General features: G+C 44.2%; 1 protein-coding gene across 1 annotated transcript in view; it reads right to left on the bottom strand.

The window, feature by feature from the left end:
* Positions 1-861: 861 nt before the first annotated feature.
* Positions 862-19,663, bottom strand: part of NMD3 (NMD3 ribosome export adaptor) — a 47,943-nt gene continuing 29,141 nt past the window's right edge. The window contains exons 10-16 of the mRNA XM_040428172.1: positions 19,204-19,321; positions 18,525-18,670; positions 15,301-15,413; positions 6,396-6,468; positions 3,833-3,939; positions 2,293-2,363; positions 862-1,179 (exon numbers count right to left, since the gene is read on the bottom strand). Coding sequence (XP_040284106.1) covers positions 1,046-1,179; positions 2,293-2,363; positions 3,833-3,939; positions 6,396-6,468; positions 15,301-15,413; positions 18,525-18,670; positions 19,204-19,321 — 762 coding nt within the window. The 3' untranslated portion in view covers positions 862-1,045. The remainder of the gene's footprint in view (positions 1,180-2,292; positions 2,364-3,832; positions 3,940-6,395; positions 6,469-15,300; positions 15,414-18,524; positions 18,671-19,203; positions 19,322-19,663) is intronic.

The raw sequence follows: 19,663 nt of genomic DNA, 5'->3' as shown, positions 1-19,663 counted from the left end.
AACTTCCAATTTGAATTTTTTTCAGGATAGCAATACAAAAATACATTAGGCATGTTTGACGTGATAAAGTACTATGGTCGCTCAGCCGTGGCCTAACAAGTCCTCGCAATTCCATGGACAGTGTCCTAAAATTCTGACGGTTCTAGCACTGAAAAGGAGCAGGAGAGAAGGGGTAGTAACACACCTGAGCTGCTTACATTGAAATGAATGCAACAACGCTTCGTCCTAACAGTTGCAAGCACAGACTTCATGTCTTTGGACAGTTTTGGTACAAGAGTCCATATGTGGTCGTCGGCCTGGGGGATCCAATTTTCCCACTGACCTCCAGACTCATTCAGACAATCGAGTGCGGAGGCTCAGCCATGGGGTCCTGACCCAGGCTCCTGTCATGGTGGACAGGTCCCTGGAGCAGGTCCTCGGTTTGGGAGACCCTTTTCTTTAACCAACCCCCAAGAATGCTGCCGGGGGCACTGGAGACATTGCGGCCAACCCTTGGGATCTGGAGCCCTCGTAGTAGCGGGGTCCATGGAGGGGAAACCATTTCGGTCTTCTCCTCTGGGAACCTGAGCAGCTCTAGGTATACTGCCGAAACGTTAAACTTCTGGCATACATGTACAAGTCATGGTCAGTATTAGGTTAATACTTCCATCACAATAAAAAGGGAAACTCAAGTAGAATCCACCTTTTCCAACGTAATGAAATGTCTCTGGCTGCCAAAAATGTCAAATGTATCCTATGAACCTTCAGATGTCATGTGAGGTTCTCTTACCGTATATTTTTGTAGTAATCTGCCAGCAAACACCTGCAATATGAATTGTGCTCCTCAGCTCTTTATAAGATGTCAGCACAGAAAAATGCAAACAGCTTAAACACGTTATTTTAATATTTGGCAGCTGGAAGGGAAAACACAAGAGCTTAGTGTACAGTAATCTAAGTTCAGAGAGAAATATGGTTGAGAGCACGTTTTAGATTGTGAAAAAATTAAATTGGACACATTTTAAATCCTCTCCTATGAAACGCACCAGCGGGATGCTTTGAAGCAAGTCTATTCTGTCAGCATTTCTGCCCCTTCCCCACCGGTGGCATCAGGAGAAATGTGAAGATCTTCTAACATTTCTGCCAGGCTGATTCTGGGAGCTCCTTCCTCATCAGTGTCACTCTCTACTGGGACGTTAGCATCTGAAAAGGAAAGAAAAGAAAGTCAGCATGAGGTTGAAAGCAGAGTAGACCAAAAAGTGCCAGGGAAAGCACATAACGCAGACTGTTAAGTACCTTTATGGCTCTCTATAGGTCTCAAAGAGAAGTGCTGAAGTGCAGAAGCAGATCAAATAAGTGCAAACAATTCATAATCAATGCCTGTTAATGCCTGGGTGGTCTAGTGATAAGATGTATATGTATACTAGTGCAGACAGGGCTATGAAGGCATCCTGTACTGGGGCTAGATGTGCCCAGAACTCAGCCCTCCAAAACAGCAAACCGTGGGGCTGCGACTCCTATAGATAACAAGGTTGTGTGGTGAAGTCCCAGCTAACTGCCATGCAGATAAAAGGACGATGCTTGTACAAGGTGCAGACCCCAGTTAACAGCTGGCTGGATAGTCTACATACATCAACTCTTAAGTTCATATCAGGCCTAACTGGTGGTAACTTCAAGGAAAACAAAGCCTCTCTTCTCTATACGCAGGCATTTCCATCTGGCGAGAGGCTGACTGTAGTGTTAGTCAATGAGATGACTGATAAAAAGTACAGTTCTGCCCCCAGACCTTCCATAAAAAATTATCTTACCAGCTTAAAGCGGTTTTCCAGCCTATAAATATTGTTGACCTACCTACAAGACAGGTCATCAATATCGGATTGGTAGGTGTCCAACAACCAGCACTCCCACTAACCAGCTGTCTTCAGGAGGAAGCAGAAGGCTCTGCCCACGGTGCACAGGCTGCGCTACGTTACCTTTACTTAAATGGGAGCTGAGAATGTCAGCCAACAATTTTTACGTGTGTGGGGAGCTCCCGACTCCCATGTCAGGGGAGAGGAGCAAGTGAAATTAATTTTTTCACCCGATCCTTCTGTTCGCTCAGGAGGTAAGCTGCAACTGGAAGTTTCTAGCAGCAGCTTTCTCCGCTCTCCCCATAGAATACACATACATATTTGGCATAACCGAACATGTATGTGTATGGGGAGTTGGGAGATATATCTGTTAGTGGAACCATCATTAGACCAACAGCTACTGAATGTGTATGGCTAGCGTTAGTACTGATCAGAATGCAGTCCTGGGTACTGGAAATGCCTTTACTTTTATAAATGTTGACATTTTTCCGCAAAACTTCATCTTCCTCTAGATCTTCAAGGAAATCTTGATATTGCCTAATATAAAAAAGAAACACATAATCAGACATATAACTACACATGTAAATGTTCCACTAGCAGACACTTAACCTAAAAATCTGAAATAAAAATCACGGTTTTCACAACAAATTATGAAATAATACAGATACCTAATAAGGATAGGACATAACTAAACGTCTTCACCCAGTCAGGTTCTGTCAGTTCCCACACAACTTAATCTGGGAAAAACTAAAGGCCCCCATACATATTGGACTACTTTCACCAGAATGTGTAGGGGAAACTCCCCCCGACGGATGATGCTTGGGAAGTGACGAATCAGATGCAATGAATATCAACCCCCTTATCCTTTTTTCTTCTGGGAGATAAAGTCATGGTCTGAGATGTCTGGCAGCAGTTTTCTTTTCTCTCCCCATTAAAACACACACACTCAAGTCGAGCCTGTATGTGTATGAGGGTGTCAATAGAGCTGTCCGCTGAACAAGAGTCCAGCCAACAGCAATAGAAGGTGTATGGACACCATACAATGTTTATTCCAACACACCATATCAGGTTCCCCATTTTTGCAAACCAACAATGGGATGGCCAGCCTTTAGCTTTCTCCATAAGTGCAGCCAGTAGGCTAAATTAATCAGTGGGGGTCCGACACCCGGGACCCCCGCCGATCAGCTGTTTGAGAAGGCACCTGTGCTCCTGTAAGTACCAAGGCCTTCTCGCAGCTTACCAAGCACAGCACCGTACATTGTATAGTGGCTGTGCTTGGCATTGAACTTCAGGCCTATTTACTTTAATAGGCCACGTGACTGATGAACGTGACGTAACTGGCCTAGGGAAAGCTGTGAGAAGGCTGTAGCACTCACAGAAGCGTTGGTACCTTCTCAAACAGCTGATCGGCGGCAGTTCCGGGTGTCAAACCCCCACCAATCAGATACTAATGACCATTAGGTCATCAGTTATAAAGTCTCAGGATACCCCTTTAATAAAAGTGTCCCATCAGGGCATGCACTGTATACTTCTTACACAGGTGATGCAAGTTTAGTTGAAACAAGGCACGGATGTTCTCTTCAGTACTTTTGGAGAGGTACGCTCTTAAAGGGGTTGTTAGAGCTATTTTTACTGGAGCCAAATAAAAAAATAAAAAACCCTTCCCTTCCTGCCTCCATCGCTTTGTCACCTTCCTCAGGCTGCTGCTAGTGATGTGTGGCTGCAGCAGTCTCGTGCCATCCACCACTGTATTTTACAAAACAATGACTGTACAATGTGCAATCGTGTGTTCAACCACAGGAGGAGATCTCAGGAGTCTGACAAAAATGTGAAGAGCACTTATCTTTCACTGAATTGTTAATAATAAGGCATGGGTACGTCGTTTTATGACGTAAACGGCACAGAATTGCAGCGCTGTTATATAACGTTCATCTGCCAAATGTACACAAATGGACCCATTGATCTGAAAAGTATGCGGCATGAATGGAGGGTTATTACACACAGACCTTTCATCATCTGTGTCCATGCCTTCCTTTTCTCTTTCTAGCTCTTTCAGCTTCCAGTTTCTCCGCCGCTGACGTCTGGAACGGTCATAACTCTTCTTGATTAGAACCTAGATAAAAGATCACAAGAAAAATACATCAAATGCAATCTACAATCACTCCCCTGCAGCAATTAAAAGGGTTATCTGGGAGTTCGAAAAGACGCTGATGCCTGGATGAAGGTAGCATCGAAACGCAACTCTGGGTTGGCGCCATCCCGGTTTGGAAGGCATAACGGGTAATGGATTGACCGCCAACTTTTGGCTAATCTTGGAGCTATGTTATTCCGAGGCTACGGGTCTCTACAATGGCTTTATTATATGTTGTTAGCTCCAGTAGTTTATAGACATCACAATGTGCACTTTACATATTTATGACGTATGGGATGTGGTGGTCTGCTGCTGCTGGCCTTTACTATGTGATATTTCCTCCCAAATGGTGCTCCTCCCGGGATGTTGGCTCTCGTTTTGTTAGATGTGCTTCTTACAAATATTAGATTGGTGGGGGTGTGACTCTCTGCCGACGAGCTGTGCGAAGAGGCTGCGGCCCTCCGCCATCTCCTTTGTTTCTACCTACTTGTGCCTGCTACTCACTACTGCACGTGTAATCTAACGTTCGCTCTGCATTGGGACAATCTGTCACTATACCGTGCCTGGTGTAAAGATGCCACTTTAGAACGGCAATCGTATTAGCAGATATTGCTTTCTCCCCAATTCTCAGCTTCCCAAGACTTAGCAGCAAACATAGCGCAAATCCTGCAATTAACAAAAATCTTGTAAAAAGCGGTTAACAGTCTGTAAGATATTTACTCGAAACACCATTCTGGGAAACTATTAGAGTGCGCCCACACAGGAAGCACATGCTGCGCATACATGTGTGCAGCAAATCCACATTTTACCGTAGCAGCAAAGTGGATGAGATTGTAAGAAATCTGCTGCAAAAAAAAAAAATCTTCAGAGTAAATGGACCTGCAACATATAGGGCAAAATCCACAGTGAAATACATCCCCATGTGGTCATACCCTTACAACCACAATGCTGCCATCCGAGTGTATACTGCAGTTTATGGTTTTCTGCAGCAAACCTCAATGGTAAGCATTCTTACTTAACCCCGCAATGACCAGGTCATAAATGGGGTATTGCATGATGGCCTCTCCTCAGTATAGACCAGTTGGGGGTCAAACACCCCAGGTAACCAGCTGATTCAAAGCAGCTCTGGCACTGGAAGCTAGTATCGGAACTACACAGCTACATTCATAGTGAAAATATTAAAAAATAATAATAATAAAAAATTTATCTTTTCAAAAATCATTATTACAAAATAGGTTCCCTATTATATGTCAGCCAGTTTGATATATAATAGGCATTGTTTCTCGTGAACACAAATATTACGATGTTTTCAGTTGACGCTGTTTTTTTTCCCCCTCTTATTTCTATTTTGTTTTTTATATATTTTGGGCACATAGTATGTCTTCCAAGAGGTCATTATTACACACAAACACTTTTTTGACACCTGGAAATCATCCAATAGAGGAAGCAGCATTGCTGATTCTGGTATTCACTGCCCAGCGCTGAGCCTCATTGTACCATGTACTATGGAAAGTAGAAGGCAGCAGCGGTAGTAAACTGCTTCTGTCTTCTCCTTGGCAGTCACAGAGCCACGGACTTGACCTACTCCTGGTAGATAGCGAGTTCACGAGCTTCTATCCTGCACCATACATGTAGCTCTGGATTATAGTCCGACACCAAGCGCCATACATGTACAACATTTGGTAAGTATCGGTGAGTGATCGCCACTATAATCGTTGGTCCATTGTTATCGTTTCTGGGCAGCAGATCGCGGTGTGTAAATAGTGATCTAATACCCAGAAATGATCATTTAGGTGTCAACATCAAAGACGCATATTCATCGGGCGATTGTACCTTTGTATGGGCCGATTATAGAAAATGAGCGTTCCCATTAATGAGCTCAATAATCATCCTATGTAAAGGGACCTTAATGTTGGGCCAATAATGATATGCAAGTCAAATGGTGCCTCTATGACATGCCTTTCACATGGATCGTTTGTTTGGTGATCAGCAGCGTATTTACACAGAGCAATTATCAGGAATGAGCTTGTGTAAGAACGTTCTTCCCGATAACTGAACCAATCCTCACCCCATTTAAAAGAGTCCTTATTCATTCGGTCCAGGCTTCCCTCAATACCACAACAGACTGAAACAATATTCAGTATTCAGGCTCCTGTGCTTGGTCAGCACGGCAATGCGAAAGTGACCAGAAACCTCTGTCACCCCTCTTACTCTACACAGAATACTCCCATACTACATTATCCTGCAATTTTCTACATTTAGCAGTATCCTGTCAGCAAGTAGAGACATTGGAAATGACAAGGCAGTTGAAAATACATCTATAATAGCCATAATCCTGCGAAAAGAGGATTTATTATTTATACCGCAGATGACCAGCTCACGCAGCAGCTTCTGTTATTAACCCAAGAGTGCCATCTAGTGGCAACGATCAGACTTACCACGTCAGGGACATGGTGAGCGTTCATCTTGTTAATAAATTCATCATTCAAATTACAGTTTGCCAAATCAAATCTGAAAAAAAAAAAAAAAAAAGAGAGACATAAGCAATGAGGCCTTTCCATACACCAATAGCCCCAGTTTCTTGGCTCAGCAGTATTCACAAGTAGCAGAACAAGGCAGATCATTAGGGAGAAGCAGAGCTGGGATCCCTGGGAGGGGTGTGTAATTTAGCAGTACTCCTACACACTCTCCAAAGGGAACCGAGACTCCCCTGCACTCCAAATATCAGACTGCTCAGGAACGGTAGTGACAGGACGCACGACGGGGCATAGCGGGCAAGCGTTGTGGAGCTATTGGCGGTAAACAGTCATTCACACAGCAGATCAGGGGGCGCTTCCATACATACAAGTATACAGCTCAATAAGCAATGAGAATATTGGGGCTGCCTCTACCACCTACTGCATTATAATCTACTTGAATTCTCTATAGAACAACAAATCTGGAGCATCTTTTCAAACGACTCTACGTTGTCCATTCCTCTGTTATTCCTGCTTGAAGATTAGGAACGAATTGGCAGCAATGTTACCAGTTAGGATGGGGTGTGTCCCTGCACAGCCAGCCACTAGCAGCACTGATTGGATAGTGTCAGCTGTAGAGGGACACCCCCCCACTGGTAACACCCAGATAGACCTTTACTGCAGATTGCTGGCAATTATTTCTTAACCCCTTAGTGACCACCCATACGCATATTTACGGCGGTCACTAAAGGGCCTTAGGCTGGGCCGCCGCTTTTTTACGGTGGCCCAGGCTAAGCGCTGCACGGGTCCCCGGCTCTCACATGAGTGCCGCAGCCATGCTCTAACAGCCCGGACCATCGGGAGTGCCGATCTGGGCTGTTTAACACTTTGCATGTAAAGTGCTGACAGAGGGAGCGTACTCCCTCTGTCTCCCATCAGCACCCCGCAAATGCGATCGAGGGGTGCCGATGTGTGTGAAGGCTGCCTGGGGTCTGGTGTAGGCCCCAGACCAGCCTTGAGTAATTTCCAGCAGGCTGCGCCTCTCTGGCCAATGTCAGAATAGCATTGCCACTAAAATGCAATGCACTATGGGGATAGTGCATTGCATTTTAAAAGCAATCAAAAAGCTGCCTGTTCTAGTCCCCTTGTGGGACTATTAAGTGGTAAAAAAAAAGTGTAAAAAAAAACACCTCAAAAAAATTATGCTTTTTTCCCATTGCAAAAAAATAGAATTTTTTCTTCATATGTTTGGTATTGCAGCATGCATAACGACACAGACTACATAAATATCACGTAAATTATCCCCTACGGTGAAGGCCGTAAATATTTTTTTTCAAAAACAAGACAGAATTGCTAATTTATTCTTAGTTGCCACTGAAAAAACGTAATAACAAGCGATCAAAAAGCGCCATTTACCCCAAAATGATACCAATGAAAACCACAAGTTGTCCCCCAAAAATCAAGCCCTCACACAAATCCATATAAAGAAAAATTAAAAAGTTATGGGTCTTGGGAAGTGGCAATGCAAAAACATTTTTTTCTTAAAAAAAAAAAAAAGGGGGGGGGGGGGTTTACTGCAAAAAAGTAAAACGTAAAAAAACTATATGTATTTGGTATCGCTGTAATCGTACTGACCCAGAAAATAAAGATATTATGTTATTTATAGCGAAAAATGAACGCCGTTAAATTTATAATGTAAAAACGCAGTGGCAGTATTGCTGTTTTTCCCCATCTCCCTCCCAGAAAGAGTTGGCCTCTTTCACATTTGCGTTCCGGATTTGCTCCGGATGCGTCGCGTGTAAATTGCGGGGAACCCACGCGAGTAGGCAAGCAATTGCAGTCAGTTTTTCCGATGTTCCTCTGGAAACAAGGATCCGGTATTTATTTTTTTTCACATTTTTAAAGGTCTGCGCATGCGCAGACCGGGAAACCGGATCCGTTTTGCCGAAACACTTGGTACCAGATCTGGCATTAATACATTTCAATTCCAGCAAGTGTTCTGGAATTTTGGCCGGAGAAAATACTGCAGCATTTTCTCCAGCCAAATACCGCAAGAGTGACTGAACTGAAGCCATCCTGATGCATACTGAACGGAATGCTCTCCATTCAGAACGCATTAGGATAAAACTGAAGGTTTTTTTTCCTGGTATTGAGACCCTGTGACGGAACTCAATACCGGAAAAACCGCAATTAGACTTACCGGTAATTCCGTTTCCTTGAATCCACCATGACGGCCCACATTGAGATTGACCCTTGACCTCTGTAGGGGCAGGAACACATAGAGAGTTTAAATTCCCCCCACCCCTCCACCTCCTCAGTGCTTTACAAATTATCCGAAAGGTGGAAAAGAGTAAAAGATATTGATTCATACCCTTAAACTCGTATTTTATATATATATTTATTTTTTTTTTTTTTTTTTTTTGGGATGGGAATAGTACGGGGCCGTCATGGTGGATTCAAGGAAACGGAATTACCGGTAAGTCTAATTGCGTCGTCTAGGTATGGGATAATTGTTATGCCTTCCTGACGAAGATAGGCCACCATTTCCACTACCACCTTTGTGAAGACCCTGGGGGCCGAGGAGATGCCGAAAGGGAGGGCGACATACTGAAAATGGTGGATCAAGCCGTCCGGCCCTTTTAGGGAGAATCTTAAGTACTTTTGAGAAAGATGATGGATAGGGATATGGTAGTATGCGTCTTTGAGGTCGATTGACGACATAAACGCTCCTTTCTGTATTAGGGGAATAGTGGATGTGATGGTTTCCATCCTGAATTTCCTGTATAAGATGGATCTGTTTAGAGGTTTTAGGTTTATGATGGTTCGCAGGGATTGGTCTGGTTTCTTTACTAGGAAGAGGGTGGAGTAGAAGCCTTTCCTTTGTTCTAGTTGCGGGACCCTCTGAATTACCCCTAGATCTAAGAGGTCTCGGACGCCCTGCCATATTTTTGGAAGTTCTGTTTTGCTCTGGGATGAGATGCAGAATCTTCTTGGGGGGATTGAAGTGAATTCTATTTTGTAGCCTTGAGAGACTACGTTTAGAACCCAGGGATTTGAGGTGATCTGCTCCCAAGATGGAAAAAACCCCCTCAGTCTCCCCCATACTCTGGCGTCATTGCTGTTTATTTTGTCGGTTTTGGGGATTGAGGATGAAGCCTCTCCCTCTTCCCCCTTTGGGATAGCTCCATCTGCCCGTTTTTCCTTTCCCCCTGTAGGATCTTTGCTGGGGCTGGAACTGACGAAAGGGCTTCTTTCTAGACTCCTTGTCCTCCGGAAATCCCTTTTTCTTATCCGCCGCTCCCTCTAGAATTTTATCTAGAGTGGGCCCAAAGACAAACTCCCCAGAAAATGGGATAGAACAGAGTTTGGCTTTGGATGCCTTGTCCCCTGACCATGCTTTCATCCATAATGCTCGCCTGGCTGCGTTAGAGAGAGCAGCGTCTTTGGCTGAGAAGCGGATGGATTCCGCGGAGGCATCCGCTAAGAATGCTGTGGCGGAACGAAGGAGTGGAATAGACTCCCTGATTTCTTCTCTAGGGGTCTTATTTTTTAGGTGTTCGTCCAACTCCCCCAACCATATATACATAGCCCTGGCTACTGAAGTTGCTGCAATGTTTGCTTTTACCCCAAACATTGCTGATTCCCAGGATCTTTTTAGGAGCCCGTCTGCTTTTCTGTCCATTGGATCACCCAATTGGGAAGAATCCTCAAAGGGAAGAGCGGTTTTCTTTACAACCTTCGCAACCTGTATGTCGACTTTGGGGGTCTGATTATATATATTTCTGCTGGGTCAAAGCAGAGTCGGTTCCTGAACTCCTTGGGGACACCTAATCTCTTCTCAGGATCTGCCCACTCCTCCATTATCATTTCCCGTATATTCTCGTTTATAGGGAAGACGATGGAAGTCTTGGATCTAAGGCCGCCAAACATTTCATCTTGAACGGTCCGGGGTCTAGGGGTATCCTCGATTCCCATTGTGGACCTGACTGCTCTGAGTAAATCTTCCATCTCGTCTGTGGAGAAAAAATATTTTTTGTCCTCCTCCAAAATTTCCCCCTCGGACAAGGGGTCCTCAGCAGGAATCTGTCTGGATGTGACGGAAGCTTCCTCTACATCCTCGCCCTCAGATGAGGAGACGACCGACAGTTTGCGTTTCTTGGGAGGGTTAGGGACACTAGTAGGAACAGACATAGAGGCCAAAGAAGATTTGATTTCGTCCGTAATAAAAGTTTTCATTTCGGACAGGATATCTGGTTGCTCTTCCTTCCATATTTCAGCAGTGCAAGGCTTGCACAGCCTCTTTTTGTAATTTTCAGGTAACCTTCTTGAGCATGCACAGCACTTTGAGAGCTTTGCTTTAGTTTTAGAATCTTTGCTGCCCTGGAGGAAGCAACCAGATATACCGTATTCAGAATTGTAACAGAAGTAGAAATTTAAAAATACAATTTCCCCCCAGAGGGGACTCACTGTACTGATGGCGGAAGGGTCAGAGCCTTCCTGGCGAGGAGCAGGTGCTTCAGACATCGCGGTGCAGCAGTCAAAGGCTGATACCGCGGTCTTTTTAAATTCTGTCCCGGCGTCTGACGTCATCAAGCAGCGCCCTCGACTGATAGCGTAAGCCTGCGCCGCACCAGCTTGTAGAAAAAGGTACGTGCGCCGCCCGGCCCGCCCATAATGCGCTTCATGCGCCGCACCACTCCTGCTGCCGGTCACCTGTAAGGAAGGACGCCAAGCGCCGCGCGCGAGGCGCCTTGTGAAGCCGGCACCCCCGACTATTACCCAGAAGAGGGAAGGAAGTCTGAGGTAGGGAAGGACCGCAGGCCTCAGCATAAGCTAAGACGAGGGTCCTCGTTGCTCCAAGCTGGCCAGCCTTAGCCCCTGCCGTGGGAGGCCAGCAGGAGATTCCTGTAAAAGAATAAAGCTTGCTACCCTCCAGGAAGGAGGGCTCTCTCTACATGTTGGCCCCTGTAGGGGCAGGAAAGCACTGAGGAGGTGGAGGGGTGGGGGGAATTTAAACTCTCTATGTGTTCCTGCCCCTACAGAGGTCAAGGGTCAATCTCAATGTGGGCCGTCATGGTGGATGAAATGGAAAACTTCAACGCTAGTGTGAAAGTACCCTTAATAAAAGTTTATTAGAAAGTTATGTGTACCCCAAAATTGTGCCATTAAAAACTACAACTTGTCCCGCAAAAAACAAGCCCTCATAAAGATATATAGACGGAAAAATAAAAAAGTTATAGCTCTTGAAACATTACACGACAATGAAAAAAGTAAGAAAAACGCTTGGTCAGTAGGGCCGGCTGGTCACTAAGGGGTTAAACATCTAATAGGAATAATTGAAGAGAAATACGAGTAGAAGCTGCAGAATTGTTATTACATGGGGGATGCAAGTAGTTACTAAAACGGACATGACAGAAGAGGCGACAGGGTCACTGTAATTTCAGTAAACTGTTATATGTTATAAAAGTTTTAAATACTGGGGGTCTGAGTACTAAGACTCCCATCGATCTAGAATGAGGGGAGAGTAGCGCTCGCTTACCGTGTTCTCTCTCCTCACTGCAGGACAGGATGCGAGATGGACTTAATGGAAACTCCCGTCTTGTGCAGCTTGGAGAGAGAGAGAGTGCACTAAGTGAGTGATTCTTTCTAGAGATCAGCGATTAGACCCCCACTGATGAAAACTTTTGATATGTTCCGATAACATATATAAAAGTTTACTGAATGTATAGTGACCCTTTAATAATGCTCTGACACGTATTCAAATCTGAATCCACATGTGTGGGGTAAGAGCAAATGAGAAATAGAGATCTCTAAAAATGTCGATGAACAAAGATAGAAAATGTGATCACAACATGGCTAAACATGGCTCTTTGGCTACAATTTAGCTAAAACTGCGGGACTGAGGAATTAGATACCATACAACCAGAGCTGCAGCCCTTCGAAGGGACCACAGTGAACCTGCAACTCTCACTCCCGACCCGATCTCCTGATTAGTGACAGCTAGGACTGCAATCCTTTCCCACAAAACTGTATATCAATCTTCTCAGCTCCTGCTCTATAACATGCTGCCTGCAGACTGCACTGTATTTCATGGTGACAGGCTCTCTTTAACCCCTTAAAGACCTGCGCAGAATATGTACGGCGCAAGGTCCGCTGGCTGCTGGGGCAGGATGGCGGGGGAATCGGAGCACCATGGCTGCTCTTACCGGCAGGCATCCATGCCGGGTAAGGGCAGCATGGTGTCTTTCCGCCCCCCTGCAGCTCCAAGCGCTGCGATTGGGCGGTCAATGAAGACCGGCACATTGCAGCGCCGGAAGCAGAAGTAAGCTGCAGGGTGGGGGGGTCGAGGGGAGGTGACCGGTGCTAAACTAGTTAGCACTGGTCTCCTCCGAGGTCAGGCTGGGGACTCCCCTGCCAGCGCTGCAATTGGATGGAACAACGCTCCAGCCAATGGCAGCGCCATAGCTGCACAGGAAAAGGCTGAACCTGTCTGCAGGCAGCCATCCTAACGGGTGACTGCGTGCAGAGAGGTTCTGTGCTGCTTGTTGGCTTGTTGGGACTTGTGGTGCACCACCACTGCTTACTGGTACCTGTGAAAAGAAGAAGAACATCTGAACATCTGCGGCAATGATTTAATTTTTTTATATTTTTTTTTGCAGCTGAAATTCCAGATCCCTAATCCAACCCCCCTTCCCAAACCCTAATCCCTGTCCCCATCCCCCTCCCTTCCGATTTTGCCTACGCAAACAAATTGTGACTTTTTTTGTCACTTATCTGGCTTTTTTTTTTCTTGCTCTGCACCACTTTTTCTGTGTGCGAGCTGTGAACGCTAAACGCTGATCAGTCCGTAATCCACTATTCAGCGCCTGGGCAATTTTTTTTGGGTGCAGATATTTTAGAATTTTTTTTCTGTGCTTTTTTTTTTTTTAAGTAATCGTTAGAATCATATATATATATATATATATATATATAATGATTTTTTTTTTTTAGATAGTGTTTTTTTTTTGTATCTGCAGAAAGTTTTTATACTGCAGTCTGCACGGACGCACCAAAAGTCAGCTGGCGTGGTTTTGCAGCCCTGAGCACCAATAAGTACCTTCTTTTTTTTTACTGGTCGCTTTTATACGTTTAGTGTTAAATAGAAATCAATTTTAGGTAATGTTAGTGTAGATTTTTGCACGCACATAATATCTGTGTGCATGCGTGCGTCCTGCACCTGCTGAGCACTGATCAGAAACATCAATTTTTCTGTTCGGTCTGAAGTTTACTGTGATTTTTTATTTTTTGGTGTAGAACGCCAGCTGATGAGGGACCCTCTATAAGACACCCCAGAACAACAGCTGAGGTAGCGCCCCAGAGTGACCCCATATGGACCCCACCCCCTGACAATTATCAATCACAAATTCCAGAAAAAAATAGTTATTTTTTCTGCTTCCTTTCACTTTTTATATACGGTACCATGAGCACCGTTTTTGTTCATATGGGCGTAGTAAAGAAGCCAAACGTTAGACAATATTGGAGTTCGGACATTTTCTACCAGACTCCAATTTACAGTAACACCATGACACGGAAGCGTTTTGAGTCAATTCGGAAATTCCTACACTACAACGACAATGCGCACTGCCCACCCCAAAACGACCCGACATTTGACCGTCTGTTCAAGGTTAGGCCTGTCATTGACCACTTTAAAACCAAGTTTGCTTAGGTGTACAACCCTAATAAAAAGGTCTGTGTAGAGGAGTCCCTGTTACTTTTTAAAGCGAGGATTAGATTCTGCCAGTACCTGCCTAGCAAACGGGAAGGTATGGCATAAAAATTTACAAACTTTGTGAGAGTAGCTCCGGGTACACCCACAAGTTCCCCCCCCCCCCGCAAAAAAAAAAAAAGGGTGTGTTCCAAAAGGGGGATAAGGAAATACACACTTACCACTGTGAAACCTGCCCTGAAAAACCTGGCCTGTGCATGCAGGAGTGTTTTAAAATCTACCACTCATCCATGGAGTATTAATTTAATTTCATCCATGATGTACCCTGCAGTTTTACCACCTTATATCTCTGATTTAGTCCGCACAGCTTACAGATCCACTTTTCACCAACCACTACATAGTCATTTATGTGAAACACCTGTTAGGTCAAAAGTGCCCTTTCCACCACTTAATATGTTCGTACGGAGGTGCGCTTTCCAAAATAGGGTCACTTCTTGGGGTTTTTAATTTCTGGGGACCTCAGGAATTTTTTAAATGCGACATGACACCTAAAATCCATGTCTGCCAATTCAGGCAAATATAAAAAAATATATAAAACAATTGATGGATGATCAATAATTCATAATGGGTTATGTGTACATCCTCCTTATTAATAGTCTCAGTTCATATATGGTTTAAAAATAGTTAATGGTTAATAGCTCCAAATTTTTAGTCCCAATGATTGTTATTCACAGTAGAATTAATATATGTATCCAATTTTTTATATATTTTTTAAAATTGTTTGTGTATATTCTTTTAAAAGTGTAATCCTAATGTTGGGGGCACTTGTGTATTGTAGATAAATGTTTTTAAAGTATTGATATATCAGATTGGTAAGATTTTTTATACAATTCCAGATGACAGAGTGCCTATTATATTATTACTATTCATTTTGATTAATTAAGTGGCACAGGGTAAGCCCAGAACAATGCACCTAAGTCCAGAAATTGAGACGAGTGAGCCAGCCCACTATAATACTTTATATTCATTAGGACTTATTACATATCATCTACCTTATAACGCTATTATGATATTTCATATTAACAAATACTTTATAATACTATTACGCACTCACTTACTCAATAGTTTTGCAGCTCAGGTGGTAGTAGTGAATACAGATCCTGCTTTTTGTTAACAACTTACCCCTGCACCAGGTCTCCTGGATTCAGCAGATGCCCCAGATGGGTGCGGCAGTGGTACTGCTGGTTTGTGTTCATCTCTGATGTTTTCTGAACCCAAACTTCAGCAAGGGTGTGCTGTGTAGGAAACAAAATTGAGATAGGTTGATACAGACAACGTAACATTGGCTTCACAGTAACCAGAATGCACGAAAATAAGAAGATCCACTGAATCCAGTCAGAGGCAAACAACTTAAAGGATAACTGTCGTATATATATATTTTTTGGAGTATTGGATTGTGGTGATTAATATCTCCTTGGTGGCCCCATTTCAACTTTTCACTGTGTATTCAATTACCCCTTAATTCCACATTTTTGTTCCCTGTACTGCCTACTTTTACCTGTGCTTAAAATAGGGTTGCTAGGCATGGTCCGTCTATCTGTTGATTGACAGAGCACGCAGCGTGCAGGGTCACATTACTGACAGCCAGGGACTGTAAGTAAATGATTAAAGCCAGGTCCTCCCCAGCAGCTAACAGTGCCTGGGCAGTGTGCACTTCTCCCTGTCTCTGCGCTTGGCAGACGCTCCCTCACTCAGCAGAGCTGGAGAATGCAGAGTGGAAGCAGCGCAGACAAGGGAAGGGAGATCTGCCATCTGCTCAGTGTATAAATGAAAGCAACATGCGGTAAGAGGACCCCTTTGTGCTGCAGGAGATTAACCCTTTAGGGGGGAGGGCTTTGGTTACTGACACTTTTGGGGGGCTATTGTTACTGGCTAGTGAGGGTAGGCGGGATTAGCCTCAGGGTGAGGGGAGTGGCGGCCATCTTAACTGAATAGTGAAATTGCAGTTTTATGCAGACTGGTTGCTAAGGGCTGAATCTTATTAAATATGGGGTAAGTCCGTCTAATAGTAACCGATTCTGGAATATCATGTTATTAGTAACTACATATATGAAAATTGAAATTAGGGTCTAAATGTGACAGTTATCCTTTAAATTGCATTTTTGGCAACAGATTCTCTTTAAAATTGCACCTGGACAATCCATTCTCAGAATGGAACCAAACCAGCAGTCCCCTCATCTCCATGGGTGATCTGTAGCCCCCAGGAATCAGCTGTAATCAGGGGAGTAACTATGTGCAGCCTCTCGCTGAAATGCAGCATTAAATGGCGGCTATGTAATAAATACAGTAAAACCTGATGACCATCCAAAATTGAATTGCATTTTAGAGGGTGGTCTTCTCAAAGAACATGGACAGTATGTATAATATATGATGAAAATTTGGTCTGAATAAAAGAGTGGTCTTCTCAAAGAGGTACAACCACATTTAATGGCATCATCCATAAACCCTAACAGAGAATTTTAAAAGGACATCTGTCAGCAAATTTGTACCTATGAAACTGGCTGATCTGTTACATGTGTGCTTGGCAGCTGAAGGCATCTGTGTTGGTCCCATGTTCATATGTGCCTGCGTTACTGAGAAAATTGTCTTCATGTTTGCAAATTAGCCTCTAGGAGCAACGGGGGTGTTGTCGTTACACCTAGAGGCTCAGCTCTCAACGCAACTGCCGCTCCCTCGTGAATGAGGGGGCCAGGCAGTGAAAACATGGGACCAACACAGGTGTCTTCAGCTGCCAAGCGCACATGTAACAGGTCAGCCAGTGTCATGGGTACACATCTGCTGACAGGTGTCCTTTAATAAACAAGGGGACTGTCCAGATGAGAATGAGAGCCTGATAGGGTCCTATCCCTTAGAACAATATCATTAAAGAGAAATACAATATATGTGTTATTTCTCATAATTTTATCATACATATGTTGGGTATTTTTTTAGTAAAATGTACTATTCAGTAAAAATGTCATAAGCTAATTCAGCTTTCACCGCCTACCTGGCTAAGAGTTCTAGACCGGAGGTGGCGATGCTGGATGGTCTCTGGCATCCTGAAGTCAGGGCAGGTTTGGGGGCACAGTCCTCAGAAGATGCTTAGATTGCGATCACAGAGCTCCCCCAGCCTATGGCAAGCTCTGGAAGATGAGAGACGTGTTGGATTGGTGGTGATGTCAGCCATCACTCAATCAACCTCAGTTGCGGAGCCTGCCACTGGCTGGGGCAGCTCCGTGATCACGATCTAAGAGTCTCCTGAGGACTGTGACCCCAAGCCTGCTCAGACTTCAGGATGCCAGAGACCATCCAGCATATCCACCCCATGGGGAAGAACTCTCAGCCAGGTAGGCAGGCGCATTAAAGCAGGCTTTAGTTCAGGTGGTATGGGAAAGCAGCAGTAGGCAGAGGGAGCACATTGATTTAGGCTACTTTAACATTAGCGGCAGGGGAGTCCGGCAGGCTGTTCCGGCGGGTGAACAGCCTGTCGGATCTGTCCTGCTGCTAGTTCACGTGTGCCCCTGGACTGCCGCTCCGTCCCCATTGACTATAATGTCGGGGGCGGAATTCCGGCGGCAGCACAGCGAGAGGCAGCTGGACTAAAAGTACTGCATATAGTAGTTTTGGTCCGGCTGCCTCTCGCCGTGCGCTGCCGGAACTCCGCCCCCATTATAGTCAATGGGGACGGAGCGGCAGTCCGAGGGCACACGTGAACTAGCGGCAGGACGGATCCGATAGGCCGTTAACCTGCCGGAACAGCCTGCCAGACTCCTCTGCCGCTAATGTGAAAGTACCCTTAGGCTTCAGGTTATGTGTATGAGAGCATGAGTCATTATGGAAGCAATCAGGGGGTCTGGCACCGCTGGATTTTTTTCTTGCTAAAAACTGTGGCCTTTCGTTAAAAAAATACGGTATATACTTCTACAAATTTAGAAGTATGGATGAATGAATTAATAATAGGTGTCTGGGCCGCTTCCCTATGAAGTTACGACACTGGCACAGAAAAGCTACTGAGCATATTAGTCCTGCTCTGAATGCAGGAGAAGGTTGGCCAGAACAATAAACAGCGGGGGGTGCTTTCAGTGAGGAGAACGTAATATACAGAAAAAAACTTTATAATCCTTTTATTGCATGTGTATTGCAATAATACTTCATGTTAATTGCCCTATTCATTGCACAGCAATACTTTTTGTGGGATAAACCCTTTAACTGTGCAATAGCATAGTATAAGAAAAAAAACATTCTGCTCACCTCCATAGGCTTTCCGCACAAGCTGATACAAGTGGATATCAGATGGGTTATGAGTAGATTCCACTATTTTACGTTTCTAAAGACTAGTTCTCTAGTGAGAAAAATCTGATCCATACCTTGTTTGATCTTATTCCAGCTCCTGCTCCTTGTTTCCGGTCTCTAACAATGTCTATGTCTATCACAATGAACTCCTCCAGCTGCTTAGGATGAAACAAGCTGTGAAAAGGATGTCGCCAGTATGTGTTCCCATCGACTTCAGCAACTGTTGGGGTTGAGGATAAGAAATAAAATCCTTCAAAATCTTTCATCATAAATAAGTAACAGATCTCATTTATATGTGGGTTATGGAAAATGAACCCTAAAGTGGTCACAGGTGCCTTGCTGACATCTAAAAAATACATCTGCTAGCAGGTGGGAAGAGGCAGATTGATGACATACATAACCATATGAAGAAAGCTGAACCCTGTAATGGTGAAATATAGAAGCCACGTGTTGTGAACCACATGTGTTCTGTTTTATGGTGTAGATGAAAAAGAGCAATGGAAAAATATATTTTTTTTAAATGTGAAAAACATGTCAATCCCAAGTCACCAGTAATCATCCTTCTATTGCCTACCAATTTGCTCTTTGACACTGTACAATCAACATCTATGGTTCTTCATGTGCAGATCCAGTAGCCATAAGGGCAACCGCTTATGTATGCCATTTTATGGGGCCACTGTTCACTTTACCCATACAGAGATCTCCAGCGAACAGTCACCTTTTCCAACAAGACCGGACACCCTTCAGACTTACTTTGCAGGGTATTTGGGTCGATGAGATGAATAGCGCTTGTTACCCGAACACACACACAGATCTGACTCATGTTCCCCAGGCTTTGAGCCAGCTTTGGAGACAGACACACCACATTGTCCTGTGTAAAAAATATAAGAACCAGGAAAAACATTAAACCAAGATTATTATATAAACTATCTAACAATGGTATGAAAACCAAGAATGTGAAGGGATCACAAATGATTTTCCATTATCAAAATAGATACCACTTACATACAAGATACCTTAAAGGGGTATTCCCATCTGGACATTTATTGCATATCAAGAAAGTAAGCCATAAATGTCTGATAGGTGTGGATCACATCTCTGGGACCCATTCCTATCCCAAGAATGGGGCTCATTATAAATGGAGAACAAGCTACACATGTGTGAATTTTCCAATCATTGTTATGGAACATCCTAAAATAGCTAAAAGGTTTAT

Source organism: Bufo bufo, chromosome 4 (assembly GCF_905171765.1).
Source record: "Bufo bufo chromosome 4, aBufBuf1.1, whole genome shotgun sequence".
In the NCBI taxonomy this organism is placed as follows: Eukaryota; Metazoa; Chordata; class Amphibia; order Anura; family Bufonidae; genus Bufo; species Bufo bufo.
The sequence above is the reverse complement of the archived record's forward strand: the minus strand, read 5'-3'. Positions and strand labels throughout refer to the sequence as shown.